The sequence below is a fragment of the Drosophila tropicalis genome, unplaced genomic scaffold (assembly GCF_018151085.1).
Source record: "Drosophila tropicalis isolate 14030-0801.00 unplaced genomic scaffold, ASM1815108v1 contig_158, whole genome shotgun sequence".
In the NCBI taxonomy this organism is placed as follows: Eukaryota; Metazoa; Arthropoda; class Insecta; order Diptera; family Drosophilidae; genus Drosophila; species Drosophila tropicalis.
In genome coordinates, this window is record NW_027172602.1 from 9,309,956 (window position 1) to 9,332,264 (window position 22,309).

At 38.2% G+C, this 22,309-nt stretch overlaps 2 protein-coding genes across 12 annotated transcripts in view; one reads left to right on the forward strand and one right to left on the reverse strand.

The window, feature by feature from the left end:
- Window positions 1-5,154, forward strand: part of hiw (highwire) — a 42,932-nt gene extending 37,778 nt beyond the window's left edge. The window contains 6 exon segments of the mRNA XM_068303864.1: window positions 38-1,408; window positions 1,470-2,873; window positions 2,929-3,270; window positions 3,340-3,804; window positions 3,874-4,067; window positions 4,139-5,154. Coding sequence (XP_068159965.1) covers window positions 38-1,408; window positions 1,470-2,873; window positions 2,929-3,270; window positions 3,340-3,804; window positions 3,874-4,067; window positions 4,139-4,625 — 4,263 coding nt within the window. The 3' untranslated portion in view covers window positions 4,626-5,154.
- Window positions 5,155-5,906: 752 nt separating this feature from the next.
- eag (ether a go-go) overlaps window positions 5,907-22,309 on the reverse strand; it is a 49,738-nt gene continuing 33,335 nt past the window's right edge. For 4 of the 11 annotated variants that reach the window (XM_068298127.1, XM_068298094.1, XM_068298118.1 and 1 more), the window contains 10 exons: window positions 21,115-21,211; window positions 20,692-21,038; window positions 20,477-20,632; window positions 20,225-20,297; window positions 19,081-19,280; window positions 16,623-16,875; window positions 16,120-16,532; window positions 14,623-14,913; window positions 14,241-14,258; window positions 5,907-13,284 (listed from right to left, as the gene is read on the reverse strand). In XM_068298127.1, coding sequence (XP_068154228.1) covers window positions 12,082-13,284; window positions 14,241-14,258; window positions 14,623-14,913; window positions 16,120-16,532; window positions 16,623-16,875; window positions 19,081-19,280; window positions 20,225-20,297; window positions 20,477-20,632; window positions 20,692-21,038; window positions 21,115-21,211 — 3,051 coding nt within the window. In that variant the 3' untranslated portion in view covers window positions 5,907-12,081. Of the gene's footprint in view, window positions 13,285-14,240; window positions 14,259-14,622; window positions 14,914-16,119; window positions 16,533-16,590; window positions 16,876-19,080; window positions 19,281-20,224; window positions 20,298-20,476; window positions 20,633-20,691; window positions 21,039-21,114; window positions 21,212-22,309 lie in introns of those variants that run through there. The other 7 variants (XM_068298110.1, XM_068298101.1, XM_068298163.1 and 4 more) reach the window with 5 other exon arrangements.

A 22,309-nucleotide genomic window follows, 5' to 3' on the forward strand; every position in this document is an offset into this window, starting at 1 on the left:
CAAGATGGACTACTTTATTTTACTGTTGTTGTTGCAGCCCCTCTCGGAGATCTCTTACGAGTCTTGCGAGCCGAATAACTATGAGGTAATGTCCGGGTCAATGGCAAATCAAGGATCAACCGTTGCTCCAGCTGGCGGTACACTATCCAAATTCCATCGTAGCTATTCGATGGGTCAGGGCTGGGCAGCATTGGCTCAGCAACAGCATCAGCAACATCAACAACAGCAGCAACATCATCAGCAGCCACCATCGTCGCATCAGCCATCCAGCCATCAGCAGGCGCATCAGAATCTACCATTGGACATTGGGCAGGCACAACCCAAAGTTGTATATCGACGACGCATGAACTCCACCAGTGAAGGCGATGGATCTCTTCTAATTTGCTATCCGTCCGAGCATTTACGTCGTCTGGTGCCGCCAAAGCTCTTGGCTAGTGTGGCTGCGTTGCATGCCACATCCTCTAATGGAGGCTCAGCCACAGGGGCGGCAACGTCATCATTGGCCACGGCGGGAGATGGCAAGGATCAACTGCCAGCAGCATCATCCGACTCCATAGGTAGCAGTGCTCTTCTAGGTAGACCGGCAATGGCTTTTATAACACAGAAACATGAATTGGAACGTCTTAGAGGTGCCATGCGACGAAGTCTGAGAATCGCCGCCTGCCGCATTTACGCCCTGCAAGCTCTAAATTGGTTGCTCCGCAGTGTCACCCAAGGCGTATGCTTGCATGATTTGATGTGGTGGTTTGTCAGCTCCCTCACCTTGGGCAATACGGAGTTGGTTGATGGAAAATACGAAGAGGCTGAACCGGCGCTCGAACATCCTGTGGCCTATACCCAGATTAGTGGGAGATTCGCCCATTTGATCACACAATCCTTGCATGTGCTGCTCCAGTCGGTGGCAGATCTCACACTCCACTTGCCATTGGGTTCACCGCTTCAACGGGTGGCCATTCAATGCTTTGGCATACGTTTCCGTCAAGCGGATCATCAGTTCTTGCATAGTTCCCATGTCTTTGGTAACATTTCCAAGATCTTGTCGAAATCGGATGAACAGAATGATGCCGCCATGGCTGTATCCACAATGCTTGGTGGCGAGACCCATTGTGATGCCGAACACAATATAGCAGCAGCAGCTAACAGCCAACAGCTTTCCATGGGAGTGGGAGCGGGTGCGGGTGCTGGAGCTAAGGTTCTTTACTATACAGATCTATCGGGCATGTTTGAGGTCACGGTGTCGTCGCGGCCAGCCATGGCCGAATCCCTGACAGATAACTCAACGGAAACATTCTGGGAGAGCGATGAGGAGGATAGGAATAAGTGTAAAATCATTGAACTATCGATGACCAAACTGAATTATGCTTGTAAATTTGTCCTCGTCCATATTGACAATAGTCGGGACTTGCAGGTGAGTTGCAACCGAAGAAAAGTAAGGGAATCAGCCATACTAATCTCTTAATCTCCCACAGAATAAAGTACTCAATGTGGTCTTCTATGCGGGTCAATCGCTTGGTGATACAAATCTTATTAAGTCCGTTGATGTCGATCAAAAGTCATGTTCATGGATATCAGCGAAAATCTGTGATGAGAGCTCTACGCATTTCCGTCTGGAATTGCATGGCCCGGAGAACACGTTACGAGTACGACAAATAAAACTCTTGGGCTTACCCAGCTCCTTGGCAGCTGGCACCGTTGATGAGTCAATGAAACTGCATCTAAGATTGGCTCATGCCACACGAATTCAACAACAGATTTGTGAAGCGGAAACCTTGCGTGTCTTTCGCCTAATCACTGGACAAGTTTTTGGTAAACTAATTAGCAATGTTGGCAATGAGACGACAGCTGGAACAGCAGCAGGATCCGGTGTAGGTGGTGGTTCACTGCCAGCAGCGGATTCCTCAACATCCATGCTGGCCGATTCTCTGGATTTGCGTGAACATATGGTTGGAATTTTATTCTCGCGCAGTAAATTATCACATCTGCAGAAGCAAGTCATTGTACACATTGTTCATGCCATTAAGAAGGAGGCACAGAGAGCCAAAGAGGATTGGGAAATGAATAATCTAGCTCATGCCCATATGCAACTTGGCCACCAACAGCAGCAGCAGCAACAACAGGAGCAACAGCAGCCAATTCCACCGTCAGTGCCAGCCACCGAGAGCAGTTCGGAGAGGAGTCGTGCTCCAGATACGTATTGCTTTGAGATGCTTAGCATGGTTTTGGCTCTGTCAGGTAGTGTTGTTGGTCGCTCCTATCTGTCGCAGCAGCATGGTCTTCTCAGGGATCTGCTGGGATTGCTGCATACAGGCAGCGATCGTGTGCAACGTCAAGTGACTGCCCTTTTGCGGCGCATCCTGCCAGAGATAACACCCGAAAGCTTTGCCGAGCTTCTGGGAGTGCAACGTTTGCCTCCAGCTGACTATAGTATAGCCAATCAGAGCGCCAGTGATTTTGATATGACTCGATTGGGTTTGCTGGACATCTTCTTGGCCGTAATTGCCAAGTCATTGCAATTGCAAATCAAAGTGAAGACAAATACACAAAATGCAACAACTGGCAGTAGTGCGGCCAATACAGGAAGTGGCAGTGGCAATAGCAATGGACTAGCCATAGCAAAGCCAGCACAACTGGAAAAGACACCGGCCTTTGTGCGACTCTGTAGCTCATTGGATTTGTCGGTGCAATTGTTGCGCTCGCGTCCGCCCACTGCTGAGCATTTGCCGTCCCAGGCAGGGGATCCATTTAGGTTTGAGCTGCCGCCACCGGCGAAAAAGGAATCCAAACGTAATCTTAATCAACGGTGGTTTCTCAACGGCATCATTTCAACTAAGCAGGCCGAGAGCATAATATGTCTTATACGAGATTTGGCCAGTGTAAGTTTCAGCTTCACCTCTCCTAAGCGTTGTAATTTATTCAAATTTTCTTCAGGGCAAACTCAGCGAAAAATGGTCACAGATAACCAAGGCAGCCATAGCCGAATCAGTGTTGAATCTAACAAGGTTGGAGGAGATTTATAGATCACCAGAATATTGCACTAAAACATCCACACTGTGGCTAGCTCTGGCCAGTCTTTGTGTACTGGAACGGGATCATGTGGAGAAACTGTCATCGGGTCAGTGGTCAAAACTTTGTGATACCCGACCAATGTGCAGTAATCATGATGATGGTGAGACGGCAGCCATAATACAATGTGAGACCTGTGGTTCCCTTTGCGGTGACTGCGATCGGTTCCTACATCTCAATCGAAAGACACGCACACACAAGCGCACTGTGAGTAAAAAGGAGAAGGAAAAGAGTGGATTACTTATGAATGGCAACTGATTTCTTTCTATTTCATAGGTCTGCAAAGAGGAGGAAGAGGCCATACGTGTAGAGTTACATGAATCATGCGGACGCACAAAATTATTCTGGCTACTGGCCCTCGCTGACTCCAAGACTCTGAAGGCAATGGTCGAGTTTCGCGATGGCAGTCATACAATTATCTCTGGACCACAGGAAGCCGTGGGCCGTTGCCGTTTCTGTGGCCTTACTGGCAATTCCGGTTTACTGGAAATCGGTAATGTCTGTGCCGATGCTCAATGTCAAGAGTATGCGGCCAATTCCTGCCTTAAAACAAAACCCTGTGGCCATGCCTGCGGCGGTGTGGCTGGTGAGAAGAAATGTCTGCCCTGTTTGCAGCATGTGTGCCATGTCCGGGAAAATGAACTGGCTGAAGAGCTGAGAGATCCCAAGTTAACACAAGATGCAGACGATATGTGCATGATTTGCTTTGTGGAGGCTCTCTCCTGTGCCCCATCTGTACATGTGAGTAATCTCTACGCCTAAGAGAAGCGGAAAAGAATTCTAAAGTATATTCCTTCCTACGCTTTTTAGTTGGAATGTGGTCATGTCTTTCATTATCATTGCTGCAAGGCTGTGCTGGAGAAGCGTTGGAGCGGACCACGTATTACCTTTGGCTTCTCACTCTGTCCGATTTGCAAGGCAGATATACAACATCCTATACTGGCTGATATACTAGAGCCGATAAATGGACTGAAACAGGATGTCAAACGCAAGGCCCTTATGCGGTAAACTATGCATGACAAATCTGTAAAAAGATGAACCCCAAACTAAATGTGGTCTTTCTGTTACATTCTAGGATCAAGTACGAGGGATTGGTTAAGGATACAATCGATAGCAAAGATGTTACCCAATTGGCAATGGACCGTTATGCCTATTATGTGTGTTTTAAATGCCAAAAGGCCTACTATGGCGGCGAGGCACGTTGCGATGCAGAAATTGGCGAAAAATTCGATCCCGAGGAGCTCGTTTGTGGCGGCTGCTCCGATGTGGCTCGGGCACAAATGTGTCCCAAACATGGAACAGATTTTCTCGAATATAAATGTCGTTATTGCTGTTCGGTTGCCGTCTTCTTTTGCTTTGGCACCACCCACTTCTGTGACACCTGTCACGATGATTTTCAACGTCTGACGAATATACCTAAAAACAAATTACCCCAATGCCCGGCCGGACCCAAGGCCAAACAATTGCTTGGCGATGAATGTCCCCTGCATGTGATGCATCCGCCCACCGGCGAAGAATTTGCCCTGGGCTGTGGCGTTTGTCGCAACGCCCAAACATTTTAGCCAGGCAACATCATCTAGTCGAAAGTAATCATAAATAATATTAATTATAGAATTTTTTTAAATCTTTTTTTTTGTTTTTATTTGACTTTTACCCATCTCAAAATGTTAAAACTCAAATTGTACACACATTGATATTTTTAGCAGAGATATAGATCAGATATTTCTATGTAAAATTTATCTGTAATACTCAAATCAAATTCACGTATTAATAATATGTTAAAAGTAAACACAAAAATCTCCTAATCTTTGGCCAGAGCCAGAGCTATGATATCCTTCACAACGGGACGGGAGGGAGGTTTCGAACTTACTCTATATAGAATCATTTTGTATATATAAAATCAATAATGGTAATTGGACATCCGATTGGGGAAACCGAATTTACATTGATGCCCTCTTTCGTACATTGATATTTTGTGAAGTGTATTTACCTATACATATATGAAAATTCTTATATAAATTAAAATAATAAAAGGAAATTATATTTATTATAAATGTGAGAAAAGAAAAAAAGAAAACAAACAACCAAAACGCGGCAATTGCAATAAAATGAATTCTAAATGTAAAATTTTAAAATCTTTTATCCTTAATGTGTGTTTTGTGTTTAATACTTTCCTTACGGCTGTTTAAAAAAGGATCCACTCCAGTCCAATTGAAAATTTCCTAATCGGAAATGTTATCACCTGCCCAAAAGTATGCTATAAAAATGTCATGGTATGATATACTGGGTTTTTCTGGGATCTCATGGTATTGCCTTTCAACGTGTATAGCATACTTTTGGTATGCATAGCTGCCCAAAAAATAAGTTAAAGAAATAATTACCATGCTTTCCAAATGCATTATTATTATTATCTTTTTTTTTTTTAAAAACATTTATGTATTTAATTTTTGTTTTTGAGTTTTTTTTTTTTACTTTTTAATGCTTTTTTTCCTTTTTTTTTCTCATTTGTTGTTTATTAAAGATGTTTGCTCATTTTGTTGTTGTTGGTTTTAGTTTTTGCATACATACGAGTAATTTCTAGCAGTTTGTCAGTTTTTTATCAACATTAAACTGAGTATTAGATTCAGATTTTTGCTATTAACAATTGTTTTTTAGAGTTTCTGCCAAGTTACTTTTGTTTATTTTTTAAGGTTTTGTTATATTTACTTTACTATACACATTAATTACAGCAGTTGAATTAATAAATTCTCAAATAAATTGTACAACAATATATTAATATACATATATGTATACATATATCTATATATATATATAGTTTCTTGTTCAGTTGTGTTCAAAATTCATTTTTCACTTTTGGGTCTGTTCGAGAATATAATTAATATATATATATATGTATGTCTGTATCTCTAAAATGTTTGCTCAGCAAGTCTAAGATTTGTTTTATTTGATTTTTGTTTTTTCTTGTTTGTTTGTTTTTATTTTTGTTTTATTTTGGGCGCAATGTTAACAAAACTCTATATAATTGTAATATGCTTGTTTTTTTTTTTTGTCTTTGTAAATACATAAATAGGCAGCTTTTTTTTCTTTTTTTTGATGTTCGAAAACAGAAATTGAAATTTTAAATATATATTGTTTTTTTTTTTTTTAGTATATTTTTCAAATTGGTGGAAAAATTTTGCAACATTATATTACAAATTTTGTGTTTTGTTTTGTAAATTTCTCATATTTCCCATTGATTTTGGTATTTTTTATTTCGGTATTATTTTGTTCGTTTCTTTTCTTGGTTCTTTTTCGTTTGTCCTAGTTGAAATGTTTTTGGTATTTTTTAGTGATTTTTTTCTTTCATTTTAAAAAGATACCGAAAGCTACATCGGAGAACCGAAGTTAAATATTTGCTCCTGCAGTTATGTAGAAACATCGAAAAATAATGCAATTGATTTCTAAGCATATCAAATTTATATTGGGTGTTGACGAATGGAGATGGCGGTAAGAAATTAATGAAACATTCCATAAATTTAGCTACATTGTCTTTTGATCTCGCCAGTTGTACTTCTCGCCTTCTGCAGGTCAGCACAAGCACCGTTACATTGCATGTTTCTTTTTTGGAAGTAAAGCAAAGTCAACACTGATTTGATTCAGGCATAAACTTAATTGTGCACTATATTAAATATATCCAAAATATACCACAAGTGACATTGTGTTGAAATGGGGTAAGTTTTCATATTAAGAATTACAAAATTGGTTAAGTTCTTGATTCTAGACTTTGACCAAAAGAACTAGCAGTTCTTTTTTATATGTACGTATGTATGTACATTGATGTATATTGATTTGGAATGTATAGATGTACATACATATATGTATGTATATGTACAGAAATTACATGAAATTTCGTTATACATTGAACTATGAATAGTTTATTTCTTATTTAAATTAAAATAGAGATTCTTGTTGGTCCTCAAAGCATTCCAATAAATAATATCTATTCATATTTATTTAAAGCGATCGGACATGCATGTATGTACATAAGTATGTATAATGTATGTACATATATCCTGCAAGAGCATTTCACTAAAGAACCAATCAGTTTATGTATGTATGTGTGTGTGTTGTAAAATGTGTGAGGGAGGGGATTTTAGCGTGTTTTTTGTGTTTTTACCAAGTGCTTTAATAAGGCTTTCCATATTTGTAAGTGTGTATTTGAAATTTAAATTTATTAATTTCTTTTTTCTTTTGTATACATACGTACATATGTACATATATTTATAATAATTGAGTGGCGTCTTATGATTTATTTTCCATTCATTGTATGTACAGGTGTACATATGTACATATGTATGTATGTATATTTACCTTTGTGTCTTGCATATACAAACATGCTTGTCATTACATTTGTATGTATGTAAGTTAGTTGATTTGTTTTTTTTTTTTTTTAGAAAAAAAATGTCAGGCGTATAAAAGCTTTGTCCTTTAAATATTTGTTGTATCATAATCTTTAATCAGTTTTTGCTGTTGTTTTTAATTTGCTTGCCATAGGCTCGAACTGAATTCACTTGATTCTTATATAATTAATTGTTTTTTTTTTTTTGGTTGAAAATTTTTAGTTGTGTATTTTGTTTTGTTTGGTTTTGGTTTTGGTTTTTGCTTTCATTTTTCAAGGGAAAAGTTTCTCAGACAAGTTTCAGTTTTGATCCCAAGGCTTAAGTGAAAGTAAGTCTTAGCCTATATCCATACATTCCATAAATTGTGTGTGTGTGTGTGTGTGTGTGTGTGTGAGTGGGGGGGAGTTATCATAATGAAGAATGAAACAAATATTTGTTTGTATGTGGGCGTGTGTGTGTATGAGTTTACAATTCCTCGTATGTATGTTTGTATGCTTTTGTGTAGGTGTGTGTGTGTGTGTGTAGGTGTGCATGAGTATAAGTTTGTAAATATCTTCGGTTTTCATTTCTTTATTTCGAGTTGCTTATAAATTTTTCATTATAAATTTTGACTAACTTTCATTTTTCGCACTGGCTCTAAAAATTGTAATTGCACCTTTTGTTTTTCCTTTAAATTTTAGTTATTCTGCTATATGTATGCATGTTTGTATATATATGTTTTAGTTTGCTATTTTTTCTTATTATAAATTTATTAAGGCTTGTGTATGCAGTTTAGTTTCAAAGGAGTTATTCCCCAAAAAAAAAAAAAAAAAAAAAAAAAGAGATAAAAACAGACAAAAAAAAAAACCTAACCCAAAGTAGAAGATTCAAATGAAAGCATTTAGCGAGTTTTTGTTTTCGTTTTGATTTTCCCTTCTTTTTGTTGCTAGATCTTGTTAACTAAGTATGCATTAGCCTAGTTAGTACACAACTAAACAACGAAATTTTATTGTAAAACGCTGAGCTAAAAGGATATCTTATATCTACCCCTTTTTCACTGTCATTAACCTTGTTACGGAATCTATTTGAGATTGATGCAGTATCACATCGAGATCGTTATATAGATCGTTATGTTTTGGGCATTTCAATATCGGACATCGTGACGTAAATTCCAAATAATAGGCATAATTTTGTTTATATGCAAATTGTTAAATTTTTTTACTCATTTCCTAGACAATTTCATTCGAACTGTTCACTCTTCGATAGCCGAAGCTAACTCTCATTTCATTCATTTAGGAAACAAACTACATATTTTACATTTACTATACATATATACTATTTATATGTATATATTGCTAATGCTAGTCTTTATATCATTACTCATATTATTTGGATTTATTGAGTCATTCTATGTGCTTATATGTACAAATGTACGTCCTATTCCAAAAAAAAGGTATGAAAAGAAACAACATGAAAAAAAAAAACTACAACTATATACAATGAGCTGACATATTAACTATAACTTTATGCTTTAAACATATTTAACAATTTATATTTTCATAATTATTATTATTCATTTTCATTCGATTTCTTTCAACTACGAGTGTGTGTGTGTGTGTGTATGAAGTGTATTTTCTTGCTTCACTCTAAAAAAGGTTTAAGGTTTTCTTTTTGTTTTTCTTTTGCTATTGTTAATTAATAATACCACTTGAATTGCTTTTCGATTGAATGGCTGCAATGAATGCCTAAAACACGAATAATTTCTTTCTAACAACATTCCCAAAAAAAACCTAAAACAAAAAAAAAAACAAAAAAAACAAACAAACAGCCAACTAAAACTATATAACTTTCTTACTACTTTAACGAACCCGCTCCCCCCTCCGGCACAGACGTATGCACGGTTTTGATTTTGGTTTTAGGGAAGACTTGACTAATTGAGCGGAAGGCGGAGGGATGGGGGCTTGCTGGCTATGTACTAATTATGTAATTCAATTCAAAAAACTTTTATTTAGTTGCTAGATATCGCTATATATGTATGTATATTAAAGAAAATCAATTGAAATAACAAGAAACATAAACTACAACGTTTCAAGTGAAGATCGCGAAAGGGTTGAGGAGGCGGCTGGGGGGTGAAGGGCAAAAAACTAATTAATTGGCATGAATTTGTTTTTGGTTATACTTTGTTTAGTTTTTTAGTTTCTTTTTTTTCGGGGCGACTTAAACGTAATGAAACCTTGCAATGCATCCCATTAACATCATCATCGTCATCAACATCATGATCATCGCCGAACTCGCCGTACCTTTCCCAAATAGAGTTAACACTATTCTCCTTAAGGTACATGTTGTTAAATCTCTTAACTGATTTCACTCTATATAAACTATATTTATATATATGCAAGTGAAAGCCTCAAATGCTAGCGTAAACAAATATGACTAGTTTTTTCTCCATTCTTTTGTTTATCACAAAATATATGTATATATGTCTATAATATATACGTATGTGTGTGTATGTATGTATGTTTTGTTTGGTTCCTTCCTTGAGACATCAATAATCACTCAAATAAACCAGAAATGGAATCTTTTCTTATTAAATACACTCAAAATTCTTTTTGTCATCAAATTTGAAGTCTTTTGGGCTCTCATTTTCAAGTCCCTCTAGGATTGGAGCTCTATTGATGGCTCAACAACTTTACCGAGTAGCACTGGCGGATTCTTGAGGGGAAGTTTCCCCCCAAAATAGAGATTTTACCTTTAATTTTCCCTTAAACTTCGCCACTGACCTATGTGAATGTGTGTTATTGTGTGTGTGTGTCTGTGTGTAGGCTAGCAATTTGTTTTTTATTTTTTTTGGAATGCTTAAATTCTTATGAAAATTATTTACACTATTATATACAGAATATCTAAATTGTTTTTGGATTTTAATTAAGTTTTGTCGATTGTCGATTCGTCTTTTGCGAAAATATTTTGTGGTTTTCGTTTTTTATAATATTCTGTTTTATTTGTTTGGTATTTTTTTCGAGGATCATTTTTCTTTTCTTTTGGGTTCTTTTTTCCCCCTGAAGGAGTTGCGAGTGCGAGTGAAAAGTGCTCAAGCCGCTTTTAATCGTAACATTAGGACGGGTTTTTGCTTTTTGAATATGCAACTATTGGCCTAATTTCTATATAGTTATCATAAGTGACACTTAGGCCCGGCGTTTTATTTTTTTCTAAATTTTCTTATTTTGTTTCTTTAATTTTTTTTGTATTTCTTTTTAGTTATTTTCTTTTGTTTTTTTTTGCTTGAAATTTTTTTTCTTTTTTTGTGGTATAGCCAAGCCTAACTAAGTCCTAAGTCTTACAACATGGTCTCTAGCTTTAGAGATGGTTTTTGGTCGATGGTTGAGATAGAGAGAGAGAGAGAGATAGGGAGAGAGAGAGAAAGAGAGATTGATAGAGAAAAAGAGGGAGCAAAGTGGTGAGGGGAGGAAATATTCACAATGTATTGGGCATCTGCATGGTTTGTAACAATCAATTTGAAATGTTCAATTCCAAATGACGTCCTAACTTTAATTCCATAGTTTGAATAATAAATCAAGAACAGGAAATTTAATCTCAAATTTCTCACATGTTCACGGTTAACATGGCGTATGAGTAACAATTTTGTTTTGACACAAAACCAAATGCGAAAAAGGTATTAATGGATTTTGAAATATCACTCAATACACTTTTAAAGCTATCTTATCTACATATATATTGTTTCGATTCTGAGTGAAGTGTGAATACAGTCCATGCAGAGTGCTTACAAAAGGGAGTGTTGGGTGTGGGGGTAGTAGGGAGGGAGAATAGAGAGTGTGTGTATTATGTTTACTAGTATTTACTTTACTATTATGTCTTTTACCAAGTATGTATGTATGTGTGTATCTCTGTGTGTGTGTGTGTATGTATATTTAGTATGTACAATTCACCGGCATTGTTTAACTTCGCTTTTGGGTTTACTTTAGTTTGTTTTCTTTCTTTTTGTTTCGGTTAGTATGTATCACAAAATTATTCATTTACATACACTTATCCATGTAAGTTTGTATGTATGTATGTATGTAGCATAATAACTATAGTATTTATATTTAGATTTTCTCTTCATTTTCTTCGTATGTATGCATTGTATGTTTGTTTGTTTCTTTCTTTGTTGGTTTGTTTGTATGTAAGTATGTAAAAAGTTTTATATTTTGCAGTTAGTGTAGCAAATTCGTAAAGCAATTTTCCTGTTGCCCTTTTTCTTTTTGTTTGTTGTTTTTGTTTGCCCCTAATAATAATAATAATAATAAAGCCGAGAAAATACTCTCGACTAAAAAGCAGACCGAAAATTAGCGTAAGCATACGCATATGTATGTATGTATATGTGTGTATGTAGACAGTGAGAAGTATTGAGAGAGAGAGAGAGTTAGAAAGGGGGAGAGCGAGTAAAAAAGAGCGCCAACAAGAGCATGCTATTCCGAAAAGGAGAGAAAGCGAGAGATTGTGAGTGTAAAGAGTTTCTTTGTTGTTTTTTGTTTTGTATATTGAACTAACTAAGCTTATTGCTAGACTGGGAGATCCCGTTCACTTTGACGTTGCACAAGGCTCAGTCGATGTTGCTGCTGCTGCTGTTATCTCCGATTGACTGATGTCGCTCGAGTATCTTTGGCTAGAGGAATTCCCGTTTGGTGCTGCTGCTGCTGGTTCTGCTGCCGCCTAACGGAGATGTTGGTGTTGTTGTTGCACTGCCCGCTCCAGTTGTTGTGGGCGTGCCGACAGTGTGCGGCATCAAAGGCAACGGTACGTTTGTCGTTGTAGTGGGTGTAAGGGCACCTGTTGGCGATGTCGCTGCCGCTGTTGACGCCGATGCCGATGCCGACGCCGAAGCCGAGGCAGATGATGCCTGAGCCGCCGTGAAGTCCTCTTCGAGCAGACGCAAATGCAATGACGATTCAGTCGCCGCTGACGCTTGCACAGTTGTCGTACCAGATCCAAGGGCACCCGTCAGAGTCAGTGGACCCGTTGTGGTCGTGGTGGCCGCAGTGGCCGCCATGGCGAGTTGCTGCTTAGGAGGCGCCGGTGCTTTCCTGCTCTTTGAGCGTCGCTTCTTGAGCATCAGTGGCCCCAGGCCGTTGCCTCCCGCGCTCGCCACCACTTGGACGCCTGGATTTAGTAGACCGCTGCCAGCGCCAGCTCCGGCTCCACCCGTTGCGGTTGCAGAAGATCCGCCAGTTGTTGGCGATGAGATGGTTATCACAGTGTCCACCGGTGTGGTGGCCGTTGCAGTGGCTGGTGTTGTCGGAGTGCCGCCACCGCCACCTCCAGCACCGCAACCGGCACAAATCTCATCACCAGGTGTTGTCTGACCACTACTATCCGCCGCCGCCGCCTGCATCTGTGGACCCAGTCGTTTGACCAGCTCCCCCAATAGATCCTCAATGCGTCCAATACGCTGCTGCATGCGCTGCAATTCCAGCCGGACATCCACTTTCATGTCCAACACGGTGGCAATGAGATCACGCTGCGCCAGTGTTGGCGGCGTTTCCCGTAGTCCCGTGTCATACGTGTCCGATGTGGTGGCCCGCGAACTGGCCATTTCAATTTGACGTTCTCGTTCCAGTGCCAAATTTCGATCAGCACCTGAACTCGGTATTATAGCTCCTCCTGTGCCGACGCCGCTGCTTGTTGCAATGGCGGTAGTTGAGGCAGAGGCAATGGTGACTGCGTTGGTTGTGTTGGTTCCTCCGCCATCCATGACCACACGACTGTCACGACTGGGCGGTGAGGAGTCAACCTCGCCGCCCTCGTCTATGGTATCCTGGCGTGCTAGGGTAGCTTGGCTAGCCTGCATTTTGGGTGCCTTGGGGAAAACCTTTAAGGTGACGTTTAATGGAACAGATGCAGGGCAGATGAATACGGGTCAGGTACGGGTCAGGCACAGGTACAGGTACAGGAACAGGGCACAAGGCACAGGCAGGCAGGTGACAAATATATATTTAGATATAGATGTGTTTGATGTTGTTGTTTTTTCGGGGGATACAGGAGACAGGAGAGAAGTGAGAAAAGTGTTTGAAAATTTGTTGATTTGGATTTTGTTTGTTGTTGTAGTAGTTGTTGTGGTTTTTGGTACGTTGTTGAGCATTCATTGAGGATTTGGTTGGTTAGTTGGTTACGTGGTGCAAGCAGTGGTGCATTTTGTTTGTTTTTTGTTTTGAAAATTCCAATCGGGTACAGGCCGTCCAATTCGAAATCAAATTTGAGTTGTATTCGTTGTTGTTGTTGTTGTAGTAGCAAGGCAAGCAATGTTTTGTTTTTAATTTTTTTTTGGTTTTTTCCGATAACCAAAATGAAAAATTAAGAAAACGTATATGTATATATAGATAGAAATAAATTGTTTATCAATCATTTGTTTTTTTGTTATGGCAAAAAGAACATTTGTGTATTATTTGTTGCTGTTGTTGTAGTGACAAGTCGGTGCATTAGCAGCAATTAGCGCACTAAACTCTAACTAAATGGCAATGGACACTTCACGGACAAGATGACGATTCGTTTGAACTTAATAACTTGTGTGAGATTTGTAACCTTATTCAGTTGTAATTCCCAACTGGTTTAGACAGACAAAATATGGCTAAGTTCAGAGATAAGCAGAATCCCCTTCAGCATTCAGAGCACTTGATTTGAAGATCGCTAACAAAATCATAATCTTGTCCGTTGTCCTATTGAATAGTTATCGATAAGTTACCGATAGCTTTAAATAATTATTGTGAAAAATTGTGAAAAAGCTAGCCAACTGAATTATAGCAATAAATGAACTGATCGAGAACTTACTTTGCTTAATTGTAAATGCTTTTTTTTTTTAGATTGTTTATATATATTTTTAGTTTTTAAAAGATGAACGCAAAAATCGTTTGAAAACCGAAACATAAGAGAAACACAAAATCGTGAAATTGAGAATCAATTGAGACAAGAATTGGAAGTAGAATCGAGAAGAACAACAAATGAAACGTAAATAATTAGAGAGAGAGAGAGAGAGAGAGAATTAGAAAATGTTTTGTAGAAAAATCAATCAATATTTAATCAAAAACAATTTTAGATTTTTTGGTTTGTTTTTCTTTTGCAAAAATTGAGTTAATTTGTTTTGTTAACTGTATAAGTTTGTTGTTTTTTGTTTTTGTTTATGTTTTGTTATTGTTTGGTTAACGGTAATTACTTTATTGCCTTGTCCACCATTGCTACTCGAAGTACTACTCTGCCTCACTTGGGCAGTGCTCTCACGCAGACTTTCGCGGGCGCTCAAACTTCTCGAGACGGCTACCTTGGCGCTAGTATCGCTAGCTGAATCGACACTTGAACTGCCCAGAAGGCGTCCCCATTTACTGGCACGGGTACTACGTGCAGATGGTGGACCCGATGAGGGCGAGGGTGATGGCGATGGTGAGGGTACAGCGGCGGTTGTTAGGATGCGTGAGTCCTCAGTTAATGTTAGTTTGGCAGGTAGCTTCTTGGATAGGTTGTTTGGATAAATATATATATGAGTATACATATATTTTGGTTTGATAAACGAGCATTTTTTGACAGATAAAAGTGGGGAGAAACAGAGAGTAAGAGAGAGAGAGAGAGAAAGAGAGAGGGAGAGAAAGAACAGAAAGTGTCGTGTTTTTTTTGGTTTGGAGTAGGAGGAATAAGGTAGGGAATTAGGAGCGAGCAAATAGAAGAAAGGGAATGGGGCAAGGCAGGGATATCGGCATTTGTAATTTTGGTTTTTTAAGTGTGTGTGTGTTTGTGTGTATTGGGGGGGAAATAATACATGATTTTTCGTTAGTAATTTCAATTTATTTTTTTTTTTTTTTAGGATTTTAGGTTTTTGGTTTTTCAATTTTCAAGCCATATTGACACGAAACACAAAATGGTTAACAGAAACAGTTACGAATTACAAAAAAGACGAGAACAAAGAGTAACGTGGTGAAGTGTGGTGTGTTTGGGTCAGAATGGCGATATTGAGTGAATATGAGTGAGTAGAGTTTTGGGAGCGTTAACGGTTTGTGTTTGATTGTTTGTTCGTGGGTTGTTTTTATTGGAACAATATATATATGTATGTATGATGACGTTTAACGGTTTACAGCGTAAGCATGTTCAAAGAAAGATATAGAAAAATAGACACACACAACGAGCATAAGTCACTTGGTATTAAATGTAGTTGTTTTTTTTTTTTTTGTGTAGTAAATATTTATTTTGGAATGACTATTGAACGTCTCTTTAGTTAGTGCCAGCAGCTTTCGAGTCCCAAATTCACAAGAAAGGGACAACAAACCTGTGGCTTTTGGCTGTGGAGGGTGGATTAGTAAGTATCACGAATAATGCCTCAAAGGCTTTAAAAATGTTAGTTAACGAAATGTAAACTTTATTATACGAATGAGTGTTTTGCCAGCATGGTGAAGATATAACATAAGCAGAAACTATGCGAGCACACACACGCACACACAAAATGATAACTCTCGCTGCATTTTAGTGGGGCGAGATGGCGTATACGTAATTTCTATGAAAGTACAAACATAGAAGAGACAAACATTAACAAAAAAAACAAAAAACTCATAGCACACATTGAAATGAGAAATATAAATATATTGTTGCTTTTTTTAATATGCATGGATGGATGGATTGATCTATGTGGCTGCATTCATTCATTCATTCAATGATGCGAACTCACCTTGGTGCGCTCTACTTCGCCGTCGCCCTTCTCAACATCACTTTGTCCGGAACCGACGAGCTCCTTGCTACCAGCCTGAACTTGTGGTGTACGTCGAAATTTCGAAAATATTTTACGCACTAAGTGATCCTGATTCTGGGGCAATTGCGGCTCGTTCTTACGCCGTTCGGCCAATTCTTTTTCGCGCTTCACATCAGCCACCTTGCGAAAAATCAGTCGATGTCTGAGATTATAGGTGAGCACCAGATTGCGTGCAAAACTATTCGCGAATGCCGAATAGAAATCGAGGACTTCGAGCAATTTATCACGTTTGATGGCATGCAAATCACAATAGGTCAGCGCACGCACATTTGCGGCACTCTGGCCAACGGCCGAGTCCTTCCAGAATTGATCGCCGAAGACGTCGCCTTTGCCTATGGACCAAGAAGAACAAGCAAACAGAGAAACAAACAAACGTTGCCCAACCCCACACGAATGCAAACGAATGATGCATCACAACTTACCCAATATTGCCACTACTTCATCATCTTGTATAACCTCCAGACTGCCTGTCACAATAAAGCAGAGGCTATCGATACTCTCCCCCGTATGATAGAGCAAATCGCCCGGCGCTGAGTGCGACATCATAAAGTGCATGGCTAAGGCGCGGAGACAACCATCCGAGGCCAGACGAAATGCTGGATGCTCGTTAAATACTTTGCGATTTAGATGAACACATATGTCAGCCTTCATATCTTTCGGACAATAGTTTAGTACCTGCGAATTGTGAATTGAGTTGGGCGTTTTTTCGTTTGATTTCTTTTGTTTAGTTTTGTTGTTGTTTGTTGTTGGCTAGTTGTCGATTTTTGTGTGCTCTGGCGAGTAAAATGTTGAGTGTGGCGAGTATCGAATATAAAGTAACGAGTACTTTTTTCTTTCACAACCTAAGAGACAACACACACGCACACATTTCTAGTTTTTTTTTTCGATTGTGCGGATCGTTTAATCTATATTATTGTTTCACTAGTTTCACACACACACGCACACATACACTAATACACATACAACATTAAAAAGGAGCTGTGTCTCTGTTTGTCTGTCCGTTTGTCGGTCTGTGAGTGTGTATACTTTGGGAAAGGGTTGTGTGTGTGTATGTGTGGGTGGGTGTAAATGTGGCTATGTGAGGGTTTTTGTAGACTTGTTACATCTGTCTACCTCGGCACTCTGTGTACGTGTCTGTATGTGTGTATTCTATTTATGTAAATTCGCATACTGCCTGAATTCAAATTGAGTTTTACGATGAAAGAAACATGAAAATTGCCCGTAATTTCCTAAAAACTTTTTAAAATTCGCCCTAAACATATATGTATATGTATATATATATGGGATAGGACCTTGATCCTTGAAAAACTGCAAACAGATCATTGATTGATTGATAAAAAAGCAATTTTGTCTTTTCAGATCTATCTAAATTGCATTTTTATGCATTTTATAAACATTAATAAAACAAAAAAAAAAACATTTTTAGGGCGAATTTCTTGAATTTTTGGAAATAAGAAAACTTTTGTTGGGAATATTTTTGTTTTTGGTTTTTGTTACAACGAATTGCGGCACAAACTACAGTCAACGAAATAGGTATAAAGGTCAGTTTATTCTTTTTGATTTTTCTTTGTGTTTTCTTTTCAAATTTTTGCATTTTCATTTGCGTTTCATTGCTGAACAAAAAGTCTGTTCATGTTGCGTTATTTAAACCAAACACTTGAAATCGAACGTCCCCGCCAATTGAATGGGGCGACGTCGCATTGTGGTTTGGTTCAAGTTCATCTAAAGGCATGGATTTGACGGACGCTTTTCGTTTTGGCACGGATTTTGCTCGCACGCGCGGAAAAAGAGCATAGAGAGAACATAGAGATGATAGTTTAAGAGTTATTCGAGTTATAAAACAGTTACGATGCGATCTGGAGTACATATGGAAGAAAACACACAGCTTACCTCTCGGACTTCGGCTTGAGTCGGGTGTATTTAATTCAGATCTTACAACATAACAAGCATTAAAAATTGTAACTATGCATTTTTTCTAAATTTTTGGCGCCAAAGTGGCAAAAGATTTGTTTGCTTGTTTGATTTTTAGCTTTGAGTCTGAGGAAAGCAACAACAATAATAACAATAGTAGAGTAATAGTAGGAAAAAAAAGACATTAATTAAAGGAAACAAAGCGCAAAACAGCAGCGACTAAAGCAAAGTTTGTCAGATTTTTTGTGTTCGTATTTGAGTGTATTGTGTTAGAGAGAGAGAGATAAAGAAATAGAGCAAGAGCGAGTAACGTGTTATGTGCAATGCAAGTGGCGAGTGGCGAGTAGCGAGTAACGAGTGTGTTAAGTTTCTGTGTTTGGTGTATTAGAGATAGTGATAGTCGATGTGCTCTAATTTTCTATTGTATGGTACATTTATTTACACACTTTTGAAGAATAAAAAAAAACATTTTTAGAAGGAATTTGAAAGAATTGTATACACATATGGAAATTCAATTGAACGAATGATAAAACGGACTGATGTTATATTAAAAGCTGTAGCAATAATTCTGTTGGATAAGTCTTTGGCTGGCCTATATAGTTTTTTCCTCTTTACCTTTTTGTCATCAATTAGCATACCAATCATAATCCAGCCAAGTACTTACCAAGCAATCTTCATGGCTCATTGGCAAAAATAAAAAAGAAATAGCAACAAGCTCAGCTGCAACTATATAAAGCTACTACAGACATAAAATTTATATATGTATATACACAAAAGGAAAAAACGCACACACATAGTTAGCAAAAAACACTCATTTAAAACATTTAGCCTTCGTTTAAGACCTGAGTTCACTGTAGACACGGACGAGGAACATCATCAAAGTTCCACTGTTTGTTCTTTTTTTTTTTTAGTTTTTTAACACGGCCATGGTAACATTTGTAGAGAGAGTGTGGAGAATTCGTTACTCACCTTTTCGGTATCAAGACCTTTGGTCATGGCCCAAGTGGATACAACATAGTCCATCACACGCTCACTCAAAGCCTTGGGTACTTCGTGTAACTTCATAAATTCCCTCACATTATTGAGCATATCATGATATTTGGCTGTGGCCGAGGTCATTTGCTGTATGATCGTCGTCACATGACCAAAAATTGTGGCATAGAGTAAAGCTGTATATATATATATTTTTTTTTTTATGGGAGGAACGGAATGTAATAAAATTATATATTCAAAGTTTATAATGTTTGCACACACATACAGATTGCATGTATGTATGTATGTATGGATACACATGTCTTAATGTAAGTGTTTTTATATATGTGTGTGTGTGTGTGATTTGAAGTTGAAGTCGCGCAAATGCGCTGCTAGAACATTAATAAATGCAACAAATTGGACGAGCGAGTTAGCACAAAAATATGTTAACTAAAGGTGATTTTGGGGGATGATAGACATAGTCTTTGATCTTTGATCAAAAGGCTTGAGGACTTGAGGTGGCTCATCAGCAATTATAAGTTTTCTTTTACAATGTTTAATGGAGTAGAGCCACTTCAATTCCTGTGCCCCAATAACTATGCTATATATTTTGTATTGTATTGATTTCGAAAATGTATGTATTTGTATGTCTGAAATGCGACACTAATACACACATACACAAACAACAGGGAAAGACAAAACTCACACATGGCCACGAATTGTGCAACTATGGCGAAGAAGAGTTTTTGTTTTGTTTTTTTTTTTTTTTGGGGTGAAATAAAGTGAAAAGAAGGTTTTTAAAGTTCTGTTGTCTGTGGACAATCAATCATTTTTCTTTAGAAAGGATTGGGGAGTAGGGTGAGTTAACTAGTAGTAGGCAGGTGCATAATGAGGCTACCCCAACTGCGGCAGTTATTAGTTCTAGCGACGCTAAGAGTTATTCTGTGGTAAGCACAAATTGTCATTGCTATGGTAACGACAAAAAGCAGCATATTGGAGGGATTAAGGGATTACAGGATTGAATGGTGGGGAATGGGGGAGAAGGTAGTTTGGGGAGGGGAGGCGCGCGCTGTTGTGCGGGATGCATTTGTTTTGAAAAAACATTCTGACAACGGCAACGGAACGTGTTTGGACACAGCACCTGCAATGATCATCATGCAGATGGTGAACACCTTCTCGTTGTCTGTCTCCGCGGCGACATTGCCAAAGCCCACCTGTGTGTGTGGAAGAGAAAAATAATCAATAGAATCAGAAAAATATGCAAACAGAATATATGTATATGTATATATAGAGTTTTGAACAAACATAATCTACATAAATCATATATGTATGTATATATATACATATATATATATATGTATATATATATCACCTATACAAACAAAACACATACCGATGTCATGCAAGTCATTGTGAAATATAAGGCTGTCACATACATGCTCTTACGGGATGGTCCATTAACTAGTTCCGGTCCCGTGTCATTGCTCCAAATATATGAATATGGCGACTGTGTGACATTGGCAAGTTTCCAAAGCCAACTATATTGGATCTGTAACAAACAATATTTGATTTGCAGCATTAAAAGTCATTCAATTCGTTTGAACTTACGCCATTATCGGCATCACTGCGTCCTATTGAATACCAAATGCAAGCCAACCAATGGGCCACCAGCATATAGAAGCATAGCAAAAGTATAAGCATTGCTGCTCCATATTCCAGATATCGGTCCAATTTGCGTACTACACGTCCCAGGCGCAATAGACGTACCACTTTCAATGCACTGAATAACGAACCGATGCCATCTTCATCACGATCAAATGCATTGAAGACATCGTAGGGCAGGCAACTTAACAGATCAATGATGAACCATGATTTCAAATAGTTCATACGTATGACTTTTGGATCGCTGACCACCTCGCCGCCCGGCCCCACGAATGTTGTGTGGAAATTTAAAACTAAATATGCGTAAAATCAAACAAATATATATATTCTTGACTGGCAGCAGAGAGAGAGAGGAATGGAGTTTCTTACCAATATCTATAAAGAAAATAACATCGACTATGGAATCCACCACAAGTAAGGAAACATCCTCTGAGGTTTTATTTTTAAACGCTACGTTGTATGGCACCTTTTTAAAACAGAGAAAAAGAGAGAAAAGACCAGAGAGGAGGAGTTGACAGAAATGCCACAATTAAGTGTCCGAGTTATCAGATTTTTGGTTTTAGTCAGTTCTAAGCGGCTTAGCTACAGTTGTTGCTTGACAGCAACAGTTGTCCATGTACTCCCCGTCCACCTTTCACCTTTCGACTCATTGTGTGTGTTATCTTTAAGTGGCAGTTACATTCTTCTTGCCCTCATATGTATATGTATGACCAGGATTCTTGTGCTGCTGCTGTTACTGCTACTTATGCTCCTGTCTCTTCGAGCATATTAATTTAAGTGAGCACATAAAACAGACACCAAGGGTTTGAGCAGGCACTTGGCCATGCAAATGGAGATGTGTGTATGTATGTGTATGTGTGAGGACTGTGTGTATGTGTGTGTGTGTGTGTACTTTAACCGCATAACCATTATCTGATTTCTTGACTTATACAATGCTTGTGCTTTCATTCATGGGAAAGGGTAAAAGTACCTTTAAGTGCATCTCATATCCGACCTTAAAGCGCTTGAGCTTATTACATTTGACATGGTTGAACATGGTTGTTGCTTGTGTCAGTGCCTTTAAAACTGTAATCTCCTTGCTTCCACAAAACGGAAAACTTGAACTTAAATCGAATCTAGCGGCAATTACTGGATTGCTAGAGGAAAAATAAATCCCCCATAAGTATGCTACACAAAGCTTATTTCCTAGCGACCAATGGACTGATTGAGAATGTCATTTTTTATTTATTATAATTGGATATTTAGTTCTCACTGCGACCATAAAATTGAAATGCCATTTCATTTGTCTTTCATGTCTAATAACAATTGATGTTATAAATATTTTCAATATGAAGTCTCATTACTCTGTTCGTGCTATTTTGACACTGAAATATATATATTTAAGCCATTTCAATGTGTTATTAATGTAACATCTTCAATTTCTTGCCTGAAGAATAGATTTACATTTGTATTTTTGAATCAACATATCCGATTTTGCAATATTTTTGTTTTTATGGTTGTTTATTATGGTTAAAAGTTACGATGCGTTGTTTGTTTGCCATGTCACGTAATGAAGTTTTCCCAT